Source organism: Nylanderia fulva, unplaced genomic scaffold (assembly GCF_048542155.1).
Source record: "Nylanderia fulva isolate GAGA-0341 unplaced genomic scaffold, ASM4854215v1 Scaffold95, whole genome shotgun sequence".
In the NCBI taxonomy this organism is placed as follows: domain Eukaryota; kingdom Metazoa; phylum Arthropoda; class Insecta; order Hymenoptera; family Formicidae; genus Nylanderia; species Nylanderia fulva.
In genome coordinates this window covers 215,081-236,244 of record NW_028191079.1, presented here as the reverse complement: position 1 = coordinate 236,244, position 21,164 = coordinate 215,081, and the positions used below count along the sequence as shown (strand labels likewise).

Genomic DNA, 21,164 nt, shown 5'->3' with positions numbered 1-21,164 from the left:
ATTAATAAGGAAAAATATGACAATACATTTTATAAATGTAACAAGTGTTAAATTTTGAATAATAAAATATATTTATTATTAATAAACATAAAACAATTATTAGTAATATAAAACGTCAGTATACGCTGAATCTTTTTCGCTCATTAATATGTAAATTGTTTTTCATTAGCAGTCGTTAATTTAATTAGCTGGTTTTAATAAACAATCTATTTTACTTAAATTAAAAATATATGTTACTTATATATATGTTCTTACATATTGCAAAATTAGCAAGACATTAGGAAAGAGAAACAAAATTGCTTGAATAATATAATATATAGTATATATAATAAAACAAAATGAACAATCTATACTACTTAGAAAGAAATGTTATTTATATATATTATATATGTTCTTATACATTACTTTGCTATATAACGAAAAAAAAACAAATATAAATATTATATGAGTACGCACGCACATATGTCTACTTTGACTAAACATAAAGAAAATCAAATTTTACAAAGCACAGTAATGCAATTTGAAAACTTTTAACCTGAAATCACAGAAAAACTGAAAACAAAAACAATGTGTTTAATCACTATCTGCATAACCTGAGATCACAGAAAAACTTAAAACATAAAAACAATGTGTTTAATCACTATCTGCATAACCTGAGATCACAGAAAAACTTAAAACATAAAAACAATGTGTTTAATCACTATCTGCATAACCTGACATCACAGAAAAACTGAAAACATAAAAACAATGTGTTTAATTACTATCTGCATAACCTGAGATCACAGAAAAACTTAAAACATAAAAACAATGTATTTAATCACTATCTGCATAACCTATGAGATCACAGAAAAACTTAAAACAAAAACAATGTGTTTAATCACTATCTGCATTGTCAACTAGTGTAATAATGTTTCTTTGCAACTCTTTTAATTTTTTTGAAATTTTTATTTTACGTAATTCATTTTCTAAGTATAGAATCCAATGCCTTAAGCTATCTTCCATTTTTTCATTTTTAGCTATCGATTCAATTGCATTCGAAGCTATTGTCCAAAATTTATTTTGTTCAATAGAAGAAGTTTCAGATTTTATTGTTTCAGTTCTTTTCCTTTTAGGTACCGGTGTGATGCATATAGAACTTCTTGGAGTGCTTATTGAAGATGACGACTTACTTTGAGAGAACTCATTTTGATGGATATTTTCTATATAAAACAGATAAAAATAATAATTATAAATAAATCTAAGTTTAGTTTTCTTACAAATGTGTATATACACACATTATACATGTTATATACACACGCACACACACACACACGCACACACACACACACACACACACACACACGCACACGCACACGCACACGCACACGCACACGCACACGCACACGCACACGCACACGCACACGCACACGCACACGCACACGCACACGCACACGCACACACACACACACACACACACACATTTAATTATATTTAATATTAAATATAATAAAAATCTCTATTATTCTTACCTTTATTATGGTCTTTATTTTCTAAAATATTATAAACGTCCAAAAATTGTAGATGTTCATTGTTATTTTCATTTTCATTTAATGCCATTGTTACAGACTGCTCCTTGGAAAACTATAAATTATCATTATTTTTATTTACTATAATTACTATTTATTTAATCATATCTTAATAACTTTCAAATATTTTATTTCTACTCACTCTTTCTTTTATAGAAGATTCTCCCTTTCTCTGTGAAATATAAGGATCAAGAAATTTCATATCCTCATACAACCACCAGGTGGGTTTATAAATTTCATCGGTTGATGCTCCACTTGCTTTTGACTGTTTAATTTTATTCAGATAGTCTAAATATTGCGATCTTAAGTTATTGATTTTCTTTTTTGCAATTTCTATCGTCAATGGCTGTTCTGTTATCTCTGTATATTGATCACATATTGTTTGTAATACTTTTTCTCGTTTTATACGATTATGATAATCAATAGATTTTACGACATATAAACATGGATGTTGTTGATACAACAATAATAAAGTTCTAATATTGTCTTTATCCATACTCTTTCCTGAAAATTCATATAGATTTAAATAAACTGAACTATAAGTAAATATTATTAAATTTAAAATAAAATTTTACCTCTATACACTATATCCTTTTTAAGTTTATTATACTTTAATTATTATAATTTACATAATGAGTAATTAATATATACGTAAATATTATAATTAAAAATTATTAATTGCTAATTACTAATTTTCTTTACAGTTTAATTAATTTTTGCTTACTTTGCCTCTGGGTTATATGTGAACCAAATCTTCTTTGCTTTATTTATTAAAGGTTATCTTATTCTTTTTCTATAATTTTCTTTGCTATTTTATTAAAAGGTCTTGTAGGTCATGAATATTTTCATGTCCAACGCGATTGACTAGCTATTTATAAAGTAATAATGTTGGCAACAAGAAATAAATCTAGTAACTAGTATAAAAAAATGGGACAGGATACATTTTTCTGTTCGACATTTCTATTCGAGATATTCATTCGAGTCGGTAGTGTACACGATTCGAGTGTTAGTAACTTTTTCTCGGATCGAGAACTCGGACCGATTTCTAGCATCGTGGACACAAGGCTTAAGAGATAGCGACGACTAGTAATTTATAAGTATACGCTTGTTGTGTTGGATTGGTCGCGTTGCTAGTCCCTAGACTAGTTACAACTAGAAGATTCCCTATGCTGGTATTACTAACGATAAATGGTAAAGACGTTTAATTCCAAGTTAAATCATTCTCAAAATAGTTAATTATACAAGTTCTTGCAAGAAATGATGTTAAAGTGAAAAAATTAGGGTTTCGACCAATGGCGGGACGTCACATAATTAATCATTTTGAGAATGATTTAACTTAGAATTAGACGTTTTTACCATTTATCGTTAGCAGAGAGAAGAATGAGAGAGGCCACGCCGCCGTTTTTTGTCAAACGCTTTTTCTAGGCTGCTCACTAGCGTCACGTACATCCATTTTACGAGCACCTGGAACTACATGGCCACATCCACTTTCGATGTCGGTAAAAGAGCCAAATTTGGTTCATGTCCGTGCTACATCCACAATTGATAGACCAGAATACGACGAAGATCAGAGTTCAAGACCATATGTTTTCTTTTTTTTTTTTTTTTTTTAATAAATCAGAATTATAAATAAATAAAAAATAAGAAATAATAAATTAATTGTATTTATAAAATATTTTCAATAATTTTATATTTATTTACAAAAATAATATCCCTGAAAATTAAATTAATTGCACAAAAAATATAAAAAATAAGAAAATAAATATTGAAAATAAAATAAATATATTTGTATAAAAATAACAAAAAATTAACATAATATTATAAAATAAAAATAATAAAAAAAATAAAACTTATGAAAAATAATTTATCACAAAAAAAATTTCTAATAATATATATTTAAATAAAATTAAATGAATAATTAAATATACTTTATACTTTAAATTATACAAAAATTGTTATATAATATAATATATGTATATTAATATTTTTTATTTAATACATATACCACGTGTACAAAAATGTATATATATATATATATAAGGTGTCCCGAATTTTGCGAATTAAAGTACCATAGAAAGAAAGTTTCTCGAAAAAGTAAATTAAGAAAATTGAATGGCAAAATAAATGCTCGTGTACAGATATACACATGCGCATACGCATACACACACTTCGATATTGAGATATCCGTAAGAATCTGTAAGAATTTTCGGAAAGAACATTTGAATGTGTGGTAGGGTAGAGGAGGGAAGAGATCATATTGCGAGCAATTGCGAGTCGACGTATCACTCGCTATCTTGATAACCTCGTGAGAGAAGTATACGCGCTGTTTTGCATTAGTCGTGCTTCGCGATTGTCCGTAAAGGATTTTACACGCAAAATTATCTGTAAAGGATTTTTTGTGTTTGTGTGCGAAGTGCGTTGTTCTGATAAGTGCAAAATTGTTCACGTTTCAATAATATTATAAAAAATAACAATAGTTATAAAAAATAAAGAAAAATGTCTAATCAGTGCCATTTAGATACTTTTTACGATAAGTGCATGTATAAAAACTGTACGAGTTCAAGATCTCTAGAAAAACGTATATATAGATTCCCATTGCAGACTGATAACAGATATCATTTATGGATAAGCAACAGCGGTAAATTTTTTATATCATCTTTAATTACATATTCTGCTATATTTTGTACTTGCATTTTTTATTTCTATTCAATTTTGTTTAACTTATATTCAGTTTGTGTTAATAATATTATACAATCATAAGTATCAGAAAATTATAGAACATAAAGTTTATTTTTATATTCTACAAAAAATGTTATATTCTTTTTTTATATATTTTAATATTTAACTCTAGAATAAATATTTAATTTTTTTTTATTATTTCGTGATAAATTCCTTTTCTTTCCTTTAAACTGAATAAATAAATAATTGATACTGCTCTTTATATTGCCTACTTTAAAACTCTTTTGCACTGCCTTTTTACTAAATTTAGACTAACACAACGTTAATAAATAAAAATAAACTAAAATAAATGAAAGTAACCTTAATTAAAATAGATCTCAATAATTAAACATTTAATTATTTTGTGATATAATTATGTGCATTTATTTATTGTACTATTATCTGCAACTCGTGATATCTAATTATTTAAAGGTTTTATATGAAATATTCTACAATATATTTTGTATTAATTGATAAATAAATAATGTATTATTTTATATAATTTATATTAAATATGTTTGAGTAAGATTCATTTTGTTTTTGAGATGATATTTTGTATTTATTCACGAATTTCTGCAATTTATTCACACTAATTGCGTGTGCGTATACGACTTTTATTTTTGATGTTTAATATAAAACAAATATTATTGTACATAATATAGTTATTTAACATCAAACATAAACATTATACAGAATCGATTACTAAATCTATTAACACGGTATCTGCATTAATTATACATATGTTACAGAATATTCTTTTTGTAATTTGCCTACAAAATTTGAGATAAGTTTTGGACCAAATTTTCGAATTAATTTCAAATATATAAATTGAATTTTTATGCTCTTGTTTATGATGTTTATGAAAAGTATTAATTTAATTTATTAATATTATTTTATACAATCAATGTTATTATTTTTACAATTATTATTTTATAATATTATTTTATCAAATTAATTTTTTTATTTTTTAATATTTCTATCAAAAGATTTTTAAATAAAATTAAGAACAAAAAAGTGAAACAATATTGTGTTAAGGCTGTCTTTTTATTGCTCGCGATCTATCGCGCTTGAATTTAATCAGTATTGCGCGTGCATGACTGACAAAATTATCGGCAACAGTGCAGACATGCTAGCATGCGTAAGTACATGTGCTTCAGTTGTTCAGTTGACGTGAGTCCGTGCCGTCCGTGGTCCGTGTCAGTCCTCAGTCAGTGAGCCTGGTCGGTCTGACAAAATTTGTCTGTTGGGTCATATTGCGATGGTAAGTACGCAACACATCTAAAAATATTTTTTAACTTTTATGATATAAAAGTTTCACGTCGTGTGGTATAATCTAATGTTAGAATAGTAATTATAGAATTAATATTATAATTTTGAGTAATATTTATAAAAGAAAGCGACAATGAGATGAAAATAAGAGCGAATGAGATAAAACAATATTTTACGAAATCTATTACGTTTCATTCTTTTCGGTTAATAGCCTTCAGATTTGCTTGCTCAAGGAATTACTCGTGATCTTTTATCGAGATACAAGATAATAACATTTTGTAACACTAATTTTTGTAAAACTCTACTAATACTAATGTTTTAATAAATATATTTAATTTTATATAATAATTGCTCGTCAAAGGCCTTATTTAAGATACCGTTAAGATAATAACGTTAAAATCAGAACTCTTTCGAACGAGCGAGCAAGCTTCGATGAAATTTCTATATTTGGAATCTTTTTTCAGCGAGTAGTGTCTCGATATCGAAACATATCTCCTTCACTTTCAATTTATCTTTTTTTCATTTTCCGACAACCGGCATCCCTGTTTTAAGTATTTATATACAGTATATTTTTTACAATTTTTTTCAGGAAACTGGAGAGAGAATATTGGAATTCTCTCCGTTGACAAAACAAGTAACACCGATGATGACATCGTTGATGCCGATATCAACGATGTCGGCAGAAACTGTGTCAACAGTGGCATTGGTGACATCGGCATCAACGATGTCATCAACTATGATGTCGGCGGAGGCATCGACATCGACACCGGCATTGGCACCAGCATCGGCATTGACACCGGCGCTAGCACTGGCACCAGTATCAGCACCAGCACTGACATCGGCACCGGCGTCGACATCAATGGAAATACCGGCACCAGAGAAGGCACCGGTACCAGCGTCAACGGAGGCGTCAATGCTAATAGCATTAAGTGTAAGTTACACATTTTATATAAATACAATTTATATTAAATATCAAATTAATCATATATACAGAATTGTATTTTACATACAATATTATTAGAAAAAATGCAAAATAATCCTTTTAAAACATTTTTTATTAAGTCATTTTATTATCTTTCCGGTTTTAATATAATTTATTATTAATTAATATAATTGTTATATTTATTTTTGTTATATATATATATAATGTAAAAAAATTAATCTTTTTAAAATAATTATTACAATTATTACAATTTATTACGTTTTTTATTATTATTTACTATATTATATTTACTTTTTTGTTTCAGAGAGAAGATTTAAAAGGTCTTATTGATGCAGCTGTACAATCTGCCATGAGAGGAGGACGAGGAGGAAAAGGACGCGGGATACGAGGAAGCAGAGGAAGAAGAAGGGGAAGAGGAAGAGGACGAGGATATCAAAGAGAGAGAGAACAGGGATTAATATTAATAATTATTATACTGCTCCTAAAACATAAAACTATATATATATATACTATACATATAACTCGCTACTTTATCACATATATGTAACTTTATATAAAACACTAATAAAATGTAATAAAATTTACCTTGGTCCATTCTTTAGCTGATTTACACGGCCCACATCCAGCTGTATTTAATATTTTCGTTAATTTTTCCCACAGTTCATCCTATAAACGTTAGAAGTTATTAATCGCAATATCCATTAAATATTATTTTAAGCCATATTACTAAACAAATAAAGTATAAAAAATGTTTAAAACTCATTTAAAACTTATTTTCAAAGATATTTAAAAAATGTGAAAATATTTGGTTCCCCATTTATTCATTAAAAGAACGTTTATTTTAACGTCAATGTAATATAAATATTTATTTAACGTTTATTAAATATTTATTTTGTTAATATTTTTTGTTAATATTTTATTAATAAAATATTAAATATTTAATAAACCTTAAATAAATATTTATATTACAGTAATGTTAAAATAAATGTTTTTTTTTTAAATTTTAAAAGAAGGGACTTAATCAATTTTTTCACATTTTTAAAATATCTGAAAATGAGTTTTAAACATTTTGTTTGCTATATTTGTTTGTTACTTAGGAATATTAGTAAAAATATAATAAGGATAAGATATAATAATGAAAATAAGCAAAAAATGGTAAGTATTATAAATAGTAATAATTATTTTCAACCATCCGTTAGTCATAATATTTTCCCTTTATTTTCTTTTGCTTAAAATAATTTTTTTTACACAAAACATAAAATACATAAAAAATAGTAAAAAGACATTGATAAATAGGATGGTATTAGAATGGATAAAAAATAGCATTTCGATTTTTTTCGAACATATAAGAAGATATATGCATATTGTACACGAACTCGCGGAGAATATTTCACCTTCCGAATGTGAGTGTCGTCGAGGGTGTCACAATAGTGAGACGATTATAGAAATCAAAAAAAGGTTTTATTATTAATCAAATAAAGTTACACTTGAATTTTGACGAACACGTAGCAATAATAAATCAGATTGCTAAGCGACGGAGATCACTCGCACGCAAGACACGCAGAGAGATACTGACTCGCGAAGACCGCTGTCCCTTGCGCGAGCCCCGCGCTCGCAAACCCCTCGCCCTGACTTGAACCTTCCGAAATTCCGATGATCACGTTGAGATCAGCTGCTTGTTGTCAAAACATGCGTGGACAACAGCTGATTCCAACGGGAGCGTTCGGATAAAAGAATTTGCTCTCGCCGATAAGTAAATATATTCAATGTTAATACAGATGATCTTTTCACATGATTTTAAACACATATCTATACTCATATACATATATGCCGAATAAATTTCGCGTAGTAAATAATATTTTTTACATATACATATAAAATAATACATGTGCATATAAAATTACATATACATATAAAATAATTTGATATTAAAATATTAATTATTTTTTTTTTATTGTAAAAAATTAAATTTTAATTCTACAAATTTTTAATACAATTACATGTGTAACATATCGAGTAAATAAATTAGTTTTTAAATTTTCTTTTCTTTTGTTTTTATTACAGGAAATACGAAATTATAAAAATGGTCTGCCAGTTCTATTCGACGTGCGGGATTGTGTGAAGATCATTTTCTTGAAGACTCCTTCACAAATAAAACGACAAGAGGATTAAAACGCAGTGCAGTACCGATTCCTTTCGAGTCTCTAAATAACGTAAGTAATGAACACAATGTATTGATTTCTTTAGATTCTCATAATATTAATAAAAATAATGAAAATAAGAAAAGAAAAAGTATGCAAATGGAACAAGTGCTTTATTTACAAGAAGAACAAAGTATAAAGAATATTGTATCAACATCTACTACATCATCTACGTCTACTGTTGTTAATGAAAATGTAATAGACGAGCATCCAGAATCACAAACTTTTGAACAACGAACAAATTCATTGCGATGCTATCAGCCACGACATTTAGATTTTAATTCTTCCATAGAAAATGAAGATATAATGGAATGGATGTACATTGAGCCATCTATGCATCAAAGAGTTCTTACGCCTCCTCCGTCTAATAATAATAATAATAATAATAACAATACAAATATAATAGAATCGGCGCATCTTGAGCCATCAATACATGAAAGAGTTCTGTTTCCTCCGTGCAATAATACAAGAAGTACTAAAAATAGTACAGAAACAAATACAAAAAATTAAATATCTAAAATCTGAAAATATACGATTGCGAAGACAAGTAAGATATCTGAAATATCGTTTACGTCATATTCCACAAAAACGTAAAACGTCAAAAAAAGATAAACAAAAGAAAATAATATTAAACAAATTGGTAGACGAACAAGATCTAAATCCTGTTGCGAAGGCGATGATAAATTTGCAACTGCATAAACGCAATGCAGTATATACAGAAGAAGAGAAAAATCTGTCAAGACAATTATATTATTATTCACCCGCTGCTTTCTGCCGCTTAAGAAAAGCAGGTTGCAATTTTCCAGGGCAACGAACTATTAGAAGATGGCTGGAAGAATATGACGTACGGCCAGGATTTTGTGATTTTATTTTTCAAAAATTAAAGGAAAAGATTTCTTATTTACCAGTAGAGGAAAAAGTGTGTGCCTTAAAATGGGACGAAATGGCCATAAAACCTTATGAAGAATATTCGCAAAAATTAGATGAAATAGAAGGTCTTGTCGATCTTGGTCCTCTAGAAAGAAAATCAGAAAGATCTAAATGCGTATTTGTCTTTTGCCTAGACAGTTTAAATGCGCGTCACCCATGGCGACAGCCTTTAGCATATTTCCTTCCGGGAAAATGCATGAAAGCAGAAGAAATAATAATATTATTAAAAGAATGTTTAGACAGATTGAGTACAACGGGTGCTGATGTGCAACTTTTAACATGTGATCAAGGCACATGTAATCAAAGTGCGTATAGTGAACTCGGTATTGATGCACAGAGGCCATGTTTTATACATAATGGAAAAAAATATAACGCATCTTTTGATTTTTCTCATCTGGTAAAAAGATTGGCAAGTTTTCTTAGAACGCACAAAAACATTTATTGTGATGGAAAAATAATCGCATCGTATTCAGATTTTGAGATGATTTGGTATATTGACAATGCCACAAAAGGAGGCTCAAATTTATTATCCCATATAACAGAAGCACATATTTGTCTAAATAATTTCGAAGCGATGAATGTTAAAAGAGCTTTTCAATTATTTAGTCACACATTTGCAGCTGCAATAAGAACAGCTGGTAATGCAAAAGAATTAAATACGAGTACGTGGGAAGCTATAGCTGACTTTGCAACACGCTTAAATAATATTATGCTTGTAACAGTTACAGCCTTAATATTACATTTGGCGGAAAACGTAATGAGAAAAATAAGCATGAATTTTTCAATTTCTTAGAAGATTGCAATCACAGTTGAAACAAATTACATAAATCGTTAACTAGCAGGTTTAATCACGGACTAAATAAAATATTTTTATGCAATCATGCTAAGAAATTGTAAAATCATGTATTTTCTGATTACTAATGACATATAACACGAGATATATATAATAATAAAATTTTAAGAAAGTACAGTAACACGGTACAATAAATGAAATCTATCGTATATGTATTTGTTGGCATACGGTATTCTAATATAATCATAGAAGATACATATGAATACCGTTAATAATATAGTATACAGTAAGTGATTTTGACAAATCACTTACAATAATAAGACGCCTTAACAGAAATAGATAACAAAAGACATCAAAATATATAACTGATTCTTTTAGTTATAGAAAATCTATATTATATGTAGATTTCCCGTGATAAGACCTGTTAGTTTGAGCGATTTATGTAATTATTTCAACTGTGATTGCAATCTTTACGTCATGCATATCTAAATGCCAACTAAAATACATATACACATATGTACCTAAATCTTTAATTACAATATATTATTAATTTTTTTAAACATGCGTTCCACGTTAACATAATAAATATGATTAAATACAAATTATTTAACAATATCTTTTTTCACAAAATATATGTTTTATAATAATGAATACTTTTAATTACAGCTTTTTTTTTAGAGCGGAGGGTTTTTTAGTGGGTGAGAGTCCCACATACCCCCGTCGGACGGCCGATGGGAAATGCATAATGCATTTTTCCCTTCCTACAAAAAAAAAACTGATATATACAGGATTCCGAAATTCGCGAGTCAAAATAGTATAGCAAAAAAGTTCTTTAAAATAAATTAAAAAGTTTAAGCTATTTCTTATTCTAAACAATAAAATTTTTGAGGTAAAAAAATTTTAAATTGGCCAATTATAGATTACGATTTAATGGACACTTGAAGTGCGTAAAGTGCATGGTCACTACCCAAACAGCACACATATCCTAAAAACGTTCAGAGAACATCCTGAGGATGTTCGAATGTCCTCTGTCCTCTGAATATCTTTCGGATATGTTGTGCTATTAGGATATAACATAATCGACTCACGGATAGGCGTCCGTTTAATCGTATTCTGTAATTGGCCAATTTTAAATCTTTTTACCTCGAAAAATACTGTTTGGAATGAAAAATGGTAAAAATTTTTTTAATTTACTTTTTCGAGAAACTTTCTTTCTATGGTACTTTAATTCGCAAAATTCGGGACACCTTATATATATATATACATTTTTGTACACGTGGTATATGTATTAAATAAAAAATATTAATATACATATATTATATTATATAACAATTTTTGTATAATTTAAAGTATAAAGTATATTTAATTATTCATTTAATTTTATTTAAATATATATTATTAAAAATTTTTTTATGATAAATTATTTTCCATAAGTTTTATTTTTTTTATTATTTTTATTTTATAATATTATGTTAATTTTTTGTTATTTTTATACAAATATATTTATTTTATTTTCAATATTTATTTTCTTATTTATTATATTTTTTGTGCAATCAATTGAATTTTCAGGGATATTATTTTTGTAAATAAATATAAAATTATTGAAAATATTTTATAAATACAATTGATTTATTATTTCTTATTTTTTATTCATTTATAATTCTGATTTATTAAAAAAAAAAAAAAAAAACATGGTCTTGAACTCTGATCTTCGTCGTATTTTGGTCTATCAATTGTGGATGTAGCACGGACATGAACTAAATTTGGCTCTTTTACTGACATCGAAAGTGGATGTGGCCATGTAGTTCCAGACGCTCGTAAAATGGATGTACGTGACGCTAGTGAGCAGCCTAGAAAAAGCGTTTGACGAAAAACGGCGGCGTGGCCTCTCTCATTCTTCTCTCTGTTGTTAGTAATACCGGCATAGGGAATCTTCTAGTTGTAACTAGTCTAGGGACTAGCAACGCGACCAATCCAACACAACAAGCGTATATCTATAAATTACTAGACGTCGCCATTTCTTACAACCCTAACGGTATGAACGATAAATGCAAAATATAATCAATGTGTGCAAACCTATTAATCAATGTGTGAACTCTATAATCGACATGTTTGAAATCGAGTAATCTTATTTATGGAATAGCTAAAATGACGAATCGTCTGAATAAATATATTAATCACACAATGGTGAATGAATTAATAAATTTTTATGACCGATTATTTGCCATAAAATATTCCATAAAATCTTTTCTTTAATTTATAAGATAACGATGCGCCTCAATTGTAATTATATTTATGGAACCTTACTATCTTTATCACTATTATCAATAATTGAAACTACTCGGATTCTTGCAACTTATTGTTAGTATCAGAGATGTTATTCTCCTTTTTTCAATATATTTACATAAATAAGGATTCTATGAATATAACAACATTTCACCGTAACTATATAAAAATATACCACGTTTTGAAATCATAACTATATAATTTAGCAATCATAACTATATTTCATTATATTAAAATTGCAACAACTAGAATATAGCAGAGAATTATATAGAGAACGATTTCAGAAACGTATAGAAGCTAGCAAGCGAACAATAGAACCCCAACGTGCGGCTACCGCTTGAACTTTCTTTGTCGCCCGGACCGCCCCCGATCTTGATACGATAAGCAACCCCGCGTCTTTCGGGATGCTAACACATGCACGTCACGAACCTCGAGAATCAACAAATCATAGACTTTTACGACTTATTCTCTCTTAGATTTTCTCGTCGTCTATCACTTTATATGGTCATGATAGACTCTCTTGACCATATTTGGTCATAAGAAGAGCTCACTCGTTGCCTTCTCAGGACCCCCCAAACCACCCCTTTTTTTATAAGAGAATTTATTATGATATCTTCCTGGAAAAGCGTTTTCGTGAGAATCCTCCCACTCAAAAATTTGCACGCGACACCAAGATTTTTCGTTTTCGAAGGGTATATAAACTCTAGAAAATTTGACCAAGGGACGGCATTTCATCATAACAGTAGAATCACGCGACGGCATTTCATCATAGAAAGTTACAGTGTACATTTTAAATTGTCGCTAGCCGAGAAGTGCAGCAACAATTTCGTACCATCCTAAAATCATCATAACGATCTATAACGCAAATCTCGGAATATATATAACTTTGTCAACAACGCCTGATCGCTGTAACTCCGCGTAAATTTGTAACTTGATATATTGTTCAAGTCACAGGTTAGCCGTCGACCTCGCTGATTTTTTAATCGCGCACAATTTGTAACCGGATTAAAGACGAATAAAGAACTTCAGAGCATCGTACAACCTAGTGTTTGATTTCGCTATAAGCACCCCACGACCAAGGTCCTTGCGAGGGAGCGAAACTGGCTAGGCACATCACGGGTCTACGAAGAGTTCGTCGTCTTAAAGGTAGGAATCTGTTAAACACACAGATCATCCCACACTCCGACATTACATAAAAATTCGAACGAGTTTCGAAGGTCGCGTAGATTTCTTTTAATCATCCAATTACTTTCCAAATATCCTATCAATAAGAAAATACATAAATATTAGATGATAGATTCTAGCATAAAGACCGAATTCCTGTTATTATTCTAATAATCCCCTTCATTCTCATTCTCATAATTCCATCGCCCCGAGCACTGAATAACGCACCAAAAATCATTCTCTCATCAACACTCTTTAACTCCATTGTCTATGTCGAGCGCCTTGCCGCAACGGTATAGCTCTTTCCTCTATCTCAGAAAATTCCATTGTCTATGTCGAGCGCCTTGCCGCAACAATATAGCTCTTTCCTCTACCTCTGAAAATTCCATTGTCTATGTCGAGCGCCTTGCCGCAATGATATAGCTCTTTCCCTCAACCTTCTCCTACCTAATAGAACGATACCAAGAGTCAATAATTTAACAAATGTTATAAATTCTTTAGTAAATTGGATCTGGTTCCTCAATTAACGCAATCTCCCTCAGTATATCCTCCTCATTAGTATCTTCATATTCAATTGATAACCATTTTCTTATTATTCCATAACGTATTATAAATAAAAACATTAAAACAAAAGATCAAATATCAAAAGAAACGTAACCACAGAGCAAGTAAGAAGGCTCGTGCTAACCGCCTCTACTCTGCGCTGGCTCAGGCGACGGTCACTAGATAATAAACTTCGCGTCAAATCGTGTGAAAAAGTTACCTTTTCTCCAGAGACTATAAAAAGATTGAAGGCTTTATCTATTCAATTGAATCTTGACAATAAGCCCGTAGCGAACCAAAGAACTCCCTCTCATATTAAGACCAAACCCTTGATCAACCAACCTCCTAATTCCCTTGAATTCGCGACTCCTGAATTACCAAGTTCAATTGATTTTGATCTCAGAACTAATTTCCCAGTGTTATCACCAATCTCAGACAAAAGAATTCCCCCTGACTCCGGAATAGAATCCTTGCCAAACGAACCATCTAATATATTTAGTTCAGAAACCGATTCTTCAAAACAGTTACTAATCACGGAATTACACGAATTAATATCGCAAGTAGAAGGAAACAATTTACCGGAACAATTTTATCCTACTGACGAAGTACAAACAATAAAAGACCAATTCTCAGAACAATTACTAATTGCAGAACTTTGTGATTTAGTATCACAAATAGAAAAAGATACTTCTCAGAAACAAATTCATCGTAAGGATTTGATACAATTATTAAAAGATCAGTGTCTAGACAAATTATTTGAAATCGATCAATATGTTAATTAATTAGATATTTAACTATTCTCCTATTGTCTACCTAAATACAATAGACGGAATCCGGCGGTAAATTAACGAAGATATTAATACGATAAAGATGCAATCTCCATCCATACATTTTTCTTATTAATATCTCTTTGACAATATCCCCTTATTAAATTAGATACTTCACTACTATTCTATCCCCTATGAATACACGAGAACAGAAGATCAAATATCGAAAGAAACGTAATCGTAGGGCAGGTAAAAAGAATCGTGCTAACCGCGCCGCATCTACTTTACGTTGGCTTCAGCGACAAGCCCTTGACAAATCCCTCTTTACGGACGAAGGAACCGTCCCTGATACAAAGATCGAACCCTCAATCGACGAACTATCTAATTCTTTTGATTTTAACGACGACATTTTCGAATCATCATTATTCACAGAACTGTGCGATTTAGTATCGGAAATAGAGGAGGAAATCTCCCAGGATCTAATAAAATTCTTAGAAGAACAGTGTCCGGATATTTCATTTAAAATCAATCAATATGCTAGTTATTTAAATTTTTGAATTATTCTCAAATGTCATCAGAATTTACTATTGAAAAAAATCGGAAATTAATTAACGAAGAAATTCATACGATAATAAGTATAATTATCGCCCTACTAACAGACGTATTAGAGGGAAACATCGATTTAGACTAATTTCTCGTCTGTTTAGATAACATTCCTGATCCATTGTACACGATGAACGCGAGACTTCGCGAAAACCGATAATTTGCATAATTTAATAATTGTTTAATAATAGGACCCCATGAGGGATTCGCAAGACCTTAGATTTGAGAGTTATATTATATTTTTGCTATTGAATTTATTAATTAACAATTATTTAAACGAGGAAATTACAATCAATCAATTGATAAATTCATTAGATAGTTTAGAAAGAATTGCTAGTAGAAATCCTTTTTTCACTAGTAACTAGAATTCCCCATCCCCAACGTCCCAATACTCGGTCCCTAGTTCCACAGTTTGTGCTCTCGGCGTCCCTGAGGTATAGCCGGTGTAAGCAGGTTGCCTCATAAAAAATAGAGAGCGCTCCATTCTTTCTAGCCTAGGAATAGAGAGAGTAGGAAGGTCACTAGGACGTGACATAAGTGTTAGCTCTCTATTTATTTAGGGCAATCTGCATGCACCGACTATACCCTGGGTGCGCCGAGAACTGGAACTGACTTTTCGGATCTGGGGAATTTTAGGGAATGTTTCATAGGAATATATAATATCGTCTAGGAAAATTATTATTAGTTCAAAATTGTATTTTCTATTTAGGATATAAGATATAAAATTAAAATATATTATTAATAAAATAAAGTAATAGTCTATTATCAAGGATTTGAACATTTAGAATAATCGGTAAATAATCGCGAGTTGAGATTATTAAAAATTTAGATACGTCGGATAGTCGTCGATTTCAGAGGGAGGTTCTAGCGGTCCTGAGTTTACTAATTCTGGTAAGGAAACTGCGGGAAAATTATATTCCTCGAAAGGTGGAAAATCTTGATAGGAATTTTTAGACGATTCTATTAATTCATTGACTACATTATCAATCTCCTCAGGGGGGATTGGTGATAAAGGTTCTATTTTATGTTGAAAATTGTCAATTGATCTGGAACTTTGAGGTAGGTCAGGAGAGATTATCTCTTGAGACTCAGGTAATTGTTTATTTCTGGATAATCTCTCTTGAGAATTTGATAAAGTAGTCGCGATTGATCTATATCTCTTAATTATTGAAGAGCGTGTACGCTTCTTCTTACGTACAAGGTTGCGTTTCCGGTTGTCCATTTACAAGGGTATGTTTATCCTTATAGTATTAATTAATTAGTTAGGAAATTATAAAATTGGATCGAGGGTTAACAAGATTAGTTCTCACTTGATTCCGCACGGAGATGTAAATCTGCTCTGTTGTTCCTGGTGACTATGCCTGGGCTGTCGTCCTCCTGGGTACCTCGGTCTCAGGATGGAGTTGAAAGAACAGACGTGCACTGATTTTATATTAATTTTAATTCTTTATTCCTTTATTTATGAACAATTTCTAAGTCTGTGACTTATAATCGTACAATTTAGAGTTTACGAATTTAAACTATCAGATGAGTTAACTAGAATGATAACTAACATAAGAAATCGCAGAAAAATCTAAGTACTAATTGACACGAAAATTAGATTAACCGTAATCGGCTAAGTGTAGAATTTGGAAAATAGTAATACGAAATGCTCTATCCTAGGAGTTGACACGAAGTGCCCGCAGGACGCGAAATCCGCGGTTTATATACCCTTTGAAGGACCGTGCTTAGATTTTGACAGGTTTATGGTTCCGTAGGAATTCGGTTTGCGTCATCTTAGAGGGGGCGAAGGGTGGTCCATTGGCGAAGATGGTTTGTTGGCGCAGTATAATTATAATTCTTAATAGTCGAATGGAAATTTTTACAATAATTTCTGAATTGCTTATTTATAAAACGTTAATATTTATCATTATAATTTGTACTAAAAGGTTAAATTACGTGCCCTAGAAGCCATTACAAAATGTGGAGATTGTAATTCCTTAAATATTCATTATGATAATAATTGAGAGTTTTTATTGTTAAAAGGAACGTGCAACGTTATTCTGTAAAGGATTCAAGGGCTAGCTTTTGATCATTTGAGTTGTAGCTTATAATGATAAAGATAATATTTTGGTTTCTAAATCTTTGGTTCGGCGTAGGGCGTTGATTTCTTTCCTAAAACTCAGGAATGCGGCAGAGGGGTCATACGAGGTCAAGTTACAAGCTATCGTGTCGCCAAGTCGATCTCTATGAATACTTATATCTAGCGGTACATTTATTACTCCTTGTTTGGTCCTTTTACGTAAATTGATCAATCAATTATGGCATCCTTCAATTATAATATATGATATTTATAGTTAATTATGGCATACTTTGTTTATAATATTTGATATTTATAGTTAATAAAAAAGGTCTATAATTATTTATGGATCCATAATTCATTAATGCAAACCACTCCCTTCTTTTATAAGAGAATTTATTATAATATCTTCCTAGAAAAGCGTTTTCGTGGGAATCCTCCCACCCAAAATTTTGCACGCGACAGCAAGATTTTTCGTTTTCGAAGGGTATATAAACCCTAGAAAATCTGGCCACGCGACGGCATTTCATCATAGAAAGTTACAGTGTACATTTTAAATTATCGCTAGCCAAGAAGTGCAGCAACAATTTTGTACCATTCTAAAATCATCATAACGATCTATAACGCGAATCTCGGAATATATATAACTTTGTCAACGACACCTAATCGCTGTAACCCCGCGTAAATTTGTAACTTATTGTTAATACATTGTTCAAGTCACGGGTTAGCCGTCGATCTCGCTGACTTTTTAATCGCGCACAATTTGTAACCGGATTAAAGACGAATAAAGAACTTCAGAGCATCGTACAACCGAGTGTTTGATTTCGCCATAAGCACCCCACGACCGAGGTTTTTGCGAGGGAGCGAAGCTGGCCAGGCACATCACAGGTCTACGAAGAGTTCGTCGTCTTAAAGGTAGGAGTCTGTTAATTACACAGATCATCCAACACTCCAGCATACATAAAAATTCGAACGAGTTTCGAAGGTCGCGCAGATTTCCTTCAATTATTATCCAATCTTCTTCCAATCGTTCTATCAATAAGAAAATACATCAATATTAGATATTAGATTCTAACTTGAAGACAGATCTCCTGTTATTATTCTAATAATTCCCTTCATTCTCATTCTCATATTTCTATCGCTCCTAGATCTGAATATCGCACCAAAGCCCATTCTCCCACCAACTCCCTTCAACCTCCGAGAAACTTATCGTCTATGTCGCGCACCTTGCTGCTCTGACGTGGACCGTTTCCTCAACCTCCAAGAACCTTATCGTCTATGTCGCGCACCTTGTTGCCCTGACGTGGATCGTTTCCTCAACCTCCAAGAACCTTATCGTCTATGTCGCGCACCTTGCTGTTCTGACGTGGATCGTTTTCTCAACCTCCAAGAAATCTATCGTCTATGTTGCGCACCTTGCTGTCCTGACGTAGATCGTTTCCTCAACCTCCAAGAAACTTATCGTCTATGTCGCGCACCTTGCTGCCCTGACGTGGATCGTTTCCTCAACCTCCAAGAAACTTATTGTCTATGTCGCGCACCTTGCTGCCCTGACGTGGATTATTTTCCTCAATCTTCTCCTTCTTAATAAAACGATATCAGGAGATTTATAATTTAACATCATTTTGATAAATTCTTTAGTTAATTGGATTTGGTTCAATTAACGCGATATTTCTTAGTACATCTTCCCCATTGGTATCCTTATATTAAATTAATAACCATTTTCCTACCATTACATAACACATTATAAATAAAAGTTTTGAAACAAAAGATCGCACGTCGGAATAAACGTAATCACAGAGCAGGTAAAAAGACTTGTGCTAACCGCGCCGCATCTACTCTACGTTGGCTCAGGCGACGGTCACCAGATAATAAACCTCGTGTCAAATCGTGTGAAAATGTTACCTTTTTTCCAGAGACTATAAAAAGATTAAAGACTTCATCTATTCAACTAAATCTTGACAATAAGCCCGTAGCGAACAAAGGAACTCCCCCTCATATTGAGACCAAACCCTCGATCAACCAACCTCCTAATTCCCTTGAATTCACGACTCCTGAACTACCAAGTTTAATTGATTCTTTAATAGAAGAAGCACTTAATTATTTTGATATCAGAACTAACTTCCCAGAGTTATCACCAATCTCAGACAAAAGAATTACCCCTGACTCCGGAATAGAATCCTTGCCAAACGAATCATCATTATTCACAGAACTGTGCGATTTAATGTCGGAAATAGAAGAGAAATCTCCCAGGATCTAATAAAATTCTTAGAAGAACAGTATCCGGATATCTCATTTAAAATGAATCAATATGCTAGTTATTTAAATTTTCAAATCATTTCTCAAATGTCATCAGAATTTACTATTGAAGAAAATCGGAAATTAATTAACGAAATTCATACAATAATAAGTATAATTATCGCCCTACTAACAGACGTTTTAGAGGGAAACATCGACTTAGACCAATTTCTCGTCTGTCTAGATAACATTCCAGATCCATTGCACACGATAAACGCGAGACTTCGCAAAAACCGATAATTTGCATAATTTAATAATTGTTTAATAATAGGACCCCATGAGGGATTCTCAAGACCTTAAATTTGAGAGTTATATTATATTTTTGTTATTGAATTTATTAATTAACAACTATTTAAATGGGGAAATTACAGTCGATCAATTGATAAATTCATTAGATAGTTTAGAAAAAATTGCTAGTAAAAATCCTTTTCTTACTAGTAACTAGAATTCCCCATCCCCAACGTCCCAATACTCGGTCCCTAGTTCCATAGTATAGTCCGTGCTCTCGGCGTCCCTGAGGTATAGCCGGCGTATGCAGGTTGCCTCATAAAAAATAGAGAGCGCCCCATTCTTTCTAGCCTAGGAATAGAGAGAGTAGGAAGGTCACTAGGACGTGACATATGCGACCATTTAATTGGTTAAACGAGGTCTTAAGACGAGATTTCTACTAGCAATTCTTTCTAAACTATTTAATGAATTGATTAATTGATCGACTGTAATTTCCCTATTTAAATAGTTGTTAATTAATAAATTCAGTAGCAAAAATATTATATAATTATCAAATTTAAAGTCTTGAGAATCCCTCATTGGGTCCTATTATTAAACAATTATTTAGATTACACGAATTATCGGTTTATGAGAAGCCTTGCGTTTATTGTGTTCAATGGATTTGGAATGTTATTTAAACAGACGAAAAATTGGTCTAAATCAATGTTTCCCTCTAAAACGTCTGTTAGTAAGGCGATAATTATACTTATTATTGTATGAATTTCTTCGTTACTTAATTTCTGGTTTTCTTCAATAGT

The 21,164-nt window shown here is 31.1% G+C and overlaps 2 protein-coding genes and 1 long non-coding RNA gene across 8 annotated transcripts; 2 read left to right on the top strand and 1 right to left on the bottom strand.

Moving 5' to 3' along the window:
* Positions 1-414: 414 nt before the first annotated feature.
* LOC114931291 (uncharacterized) lies at positions 415-8,057 on the bottom strand. 5 transcript variants are annotated; one of them, XM_085490041.1, is made up of 5 exons: positions 7,872-8,057; positions 7,081-7,161; positions 1,708-2,069; positions 1,509-1,620; positions 415-1,199 (listed from the first exon to the last, which is right to left on the bottom strand). In XM_085490041.1, exons 2-5 carry the CDS (start codon positions 7,088-7,090, stop codon positions 874-876), a joined length of 810 nt encoding a protein of 269 aa, XP_085346167.1. In that variant the 5' UTR covers positions 7,091-7,161; positions 7,872-8,057; the 3' UTR covers positions 415-873. The 5 variants fall into 5 exon arrangements, with proteins under 5 accessions (XP_085346167.1, XP_085346166.1, XP_085346168.1 ...); XM_085490040.1 differs by having other exon boundaries at positions 7,890-8,057; XM_085490042.1 differs by having other exon boundaries at positions 7,981-8,057.
* LOC146719545 (uncharacterized) lies at positions 3,867-11,656 on the top strand. Of its 2 annotated transcripts, none has more exons than XR_014926486.1 (3): positions 3,867-4,203; positions 8,560-8,708; positions 11,086-11,656. It is a non-coding gene; the product is annotated as an uncharacterized LOC146719545 (long non-coding RNA). The 2 variants fall into 2 exon arrangements; XR_014926487.1 differs by lacking the exon at positions 3,867-4,203 and adding an exon at positions 8,279-8,343.
* LOC114931292 (uncharacterized) lies at positions 5,473-7,079 on the top strand. The gene is made up of 3 exons (XM_085490044.1): positions 5,473-5,544; positions 6,142-6,483; positions 6,800-7,079. Exons 1-3 carry the CDS (start codon positions 5,542-5,544, stop codon positions 7,040-7,042), a joined length of 588 nt encoding a protein of 195 aa, XP_085346170.1. The 5' UTR covers positions 5,473-5,541; the 3' UTR covers positions 7,043-7,079.
* Positions 11,657-21,164: the final 9,508 nt, after the last annotated feature.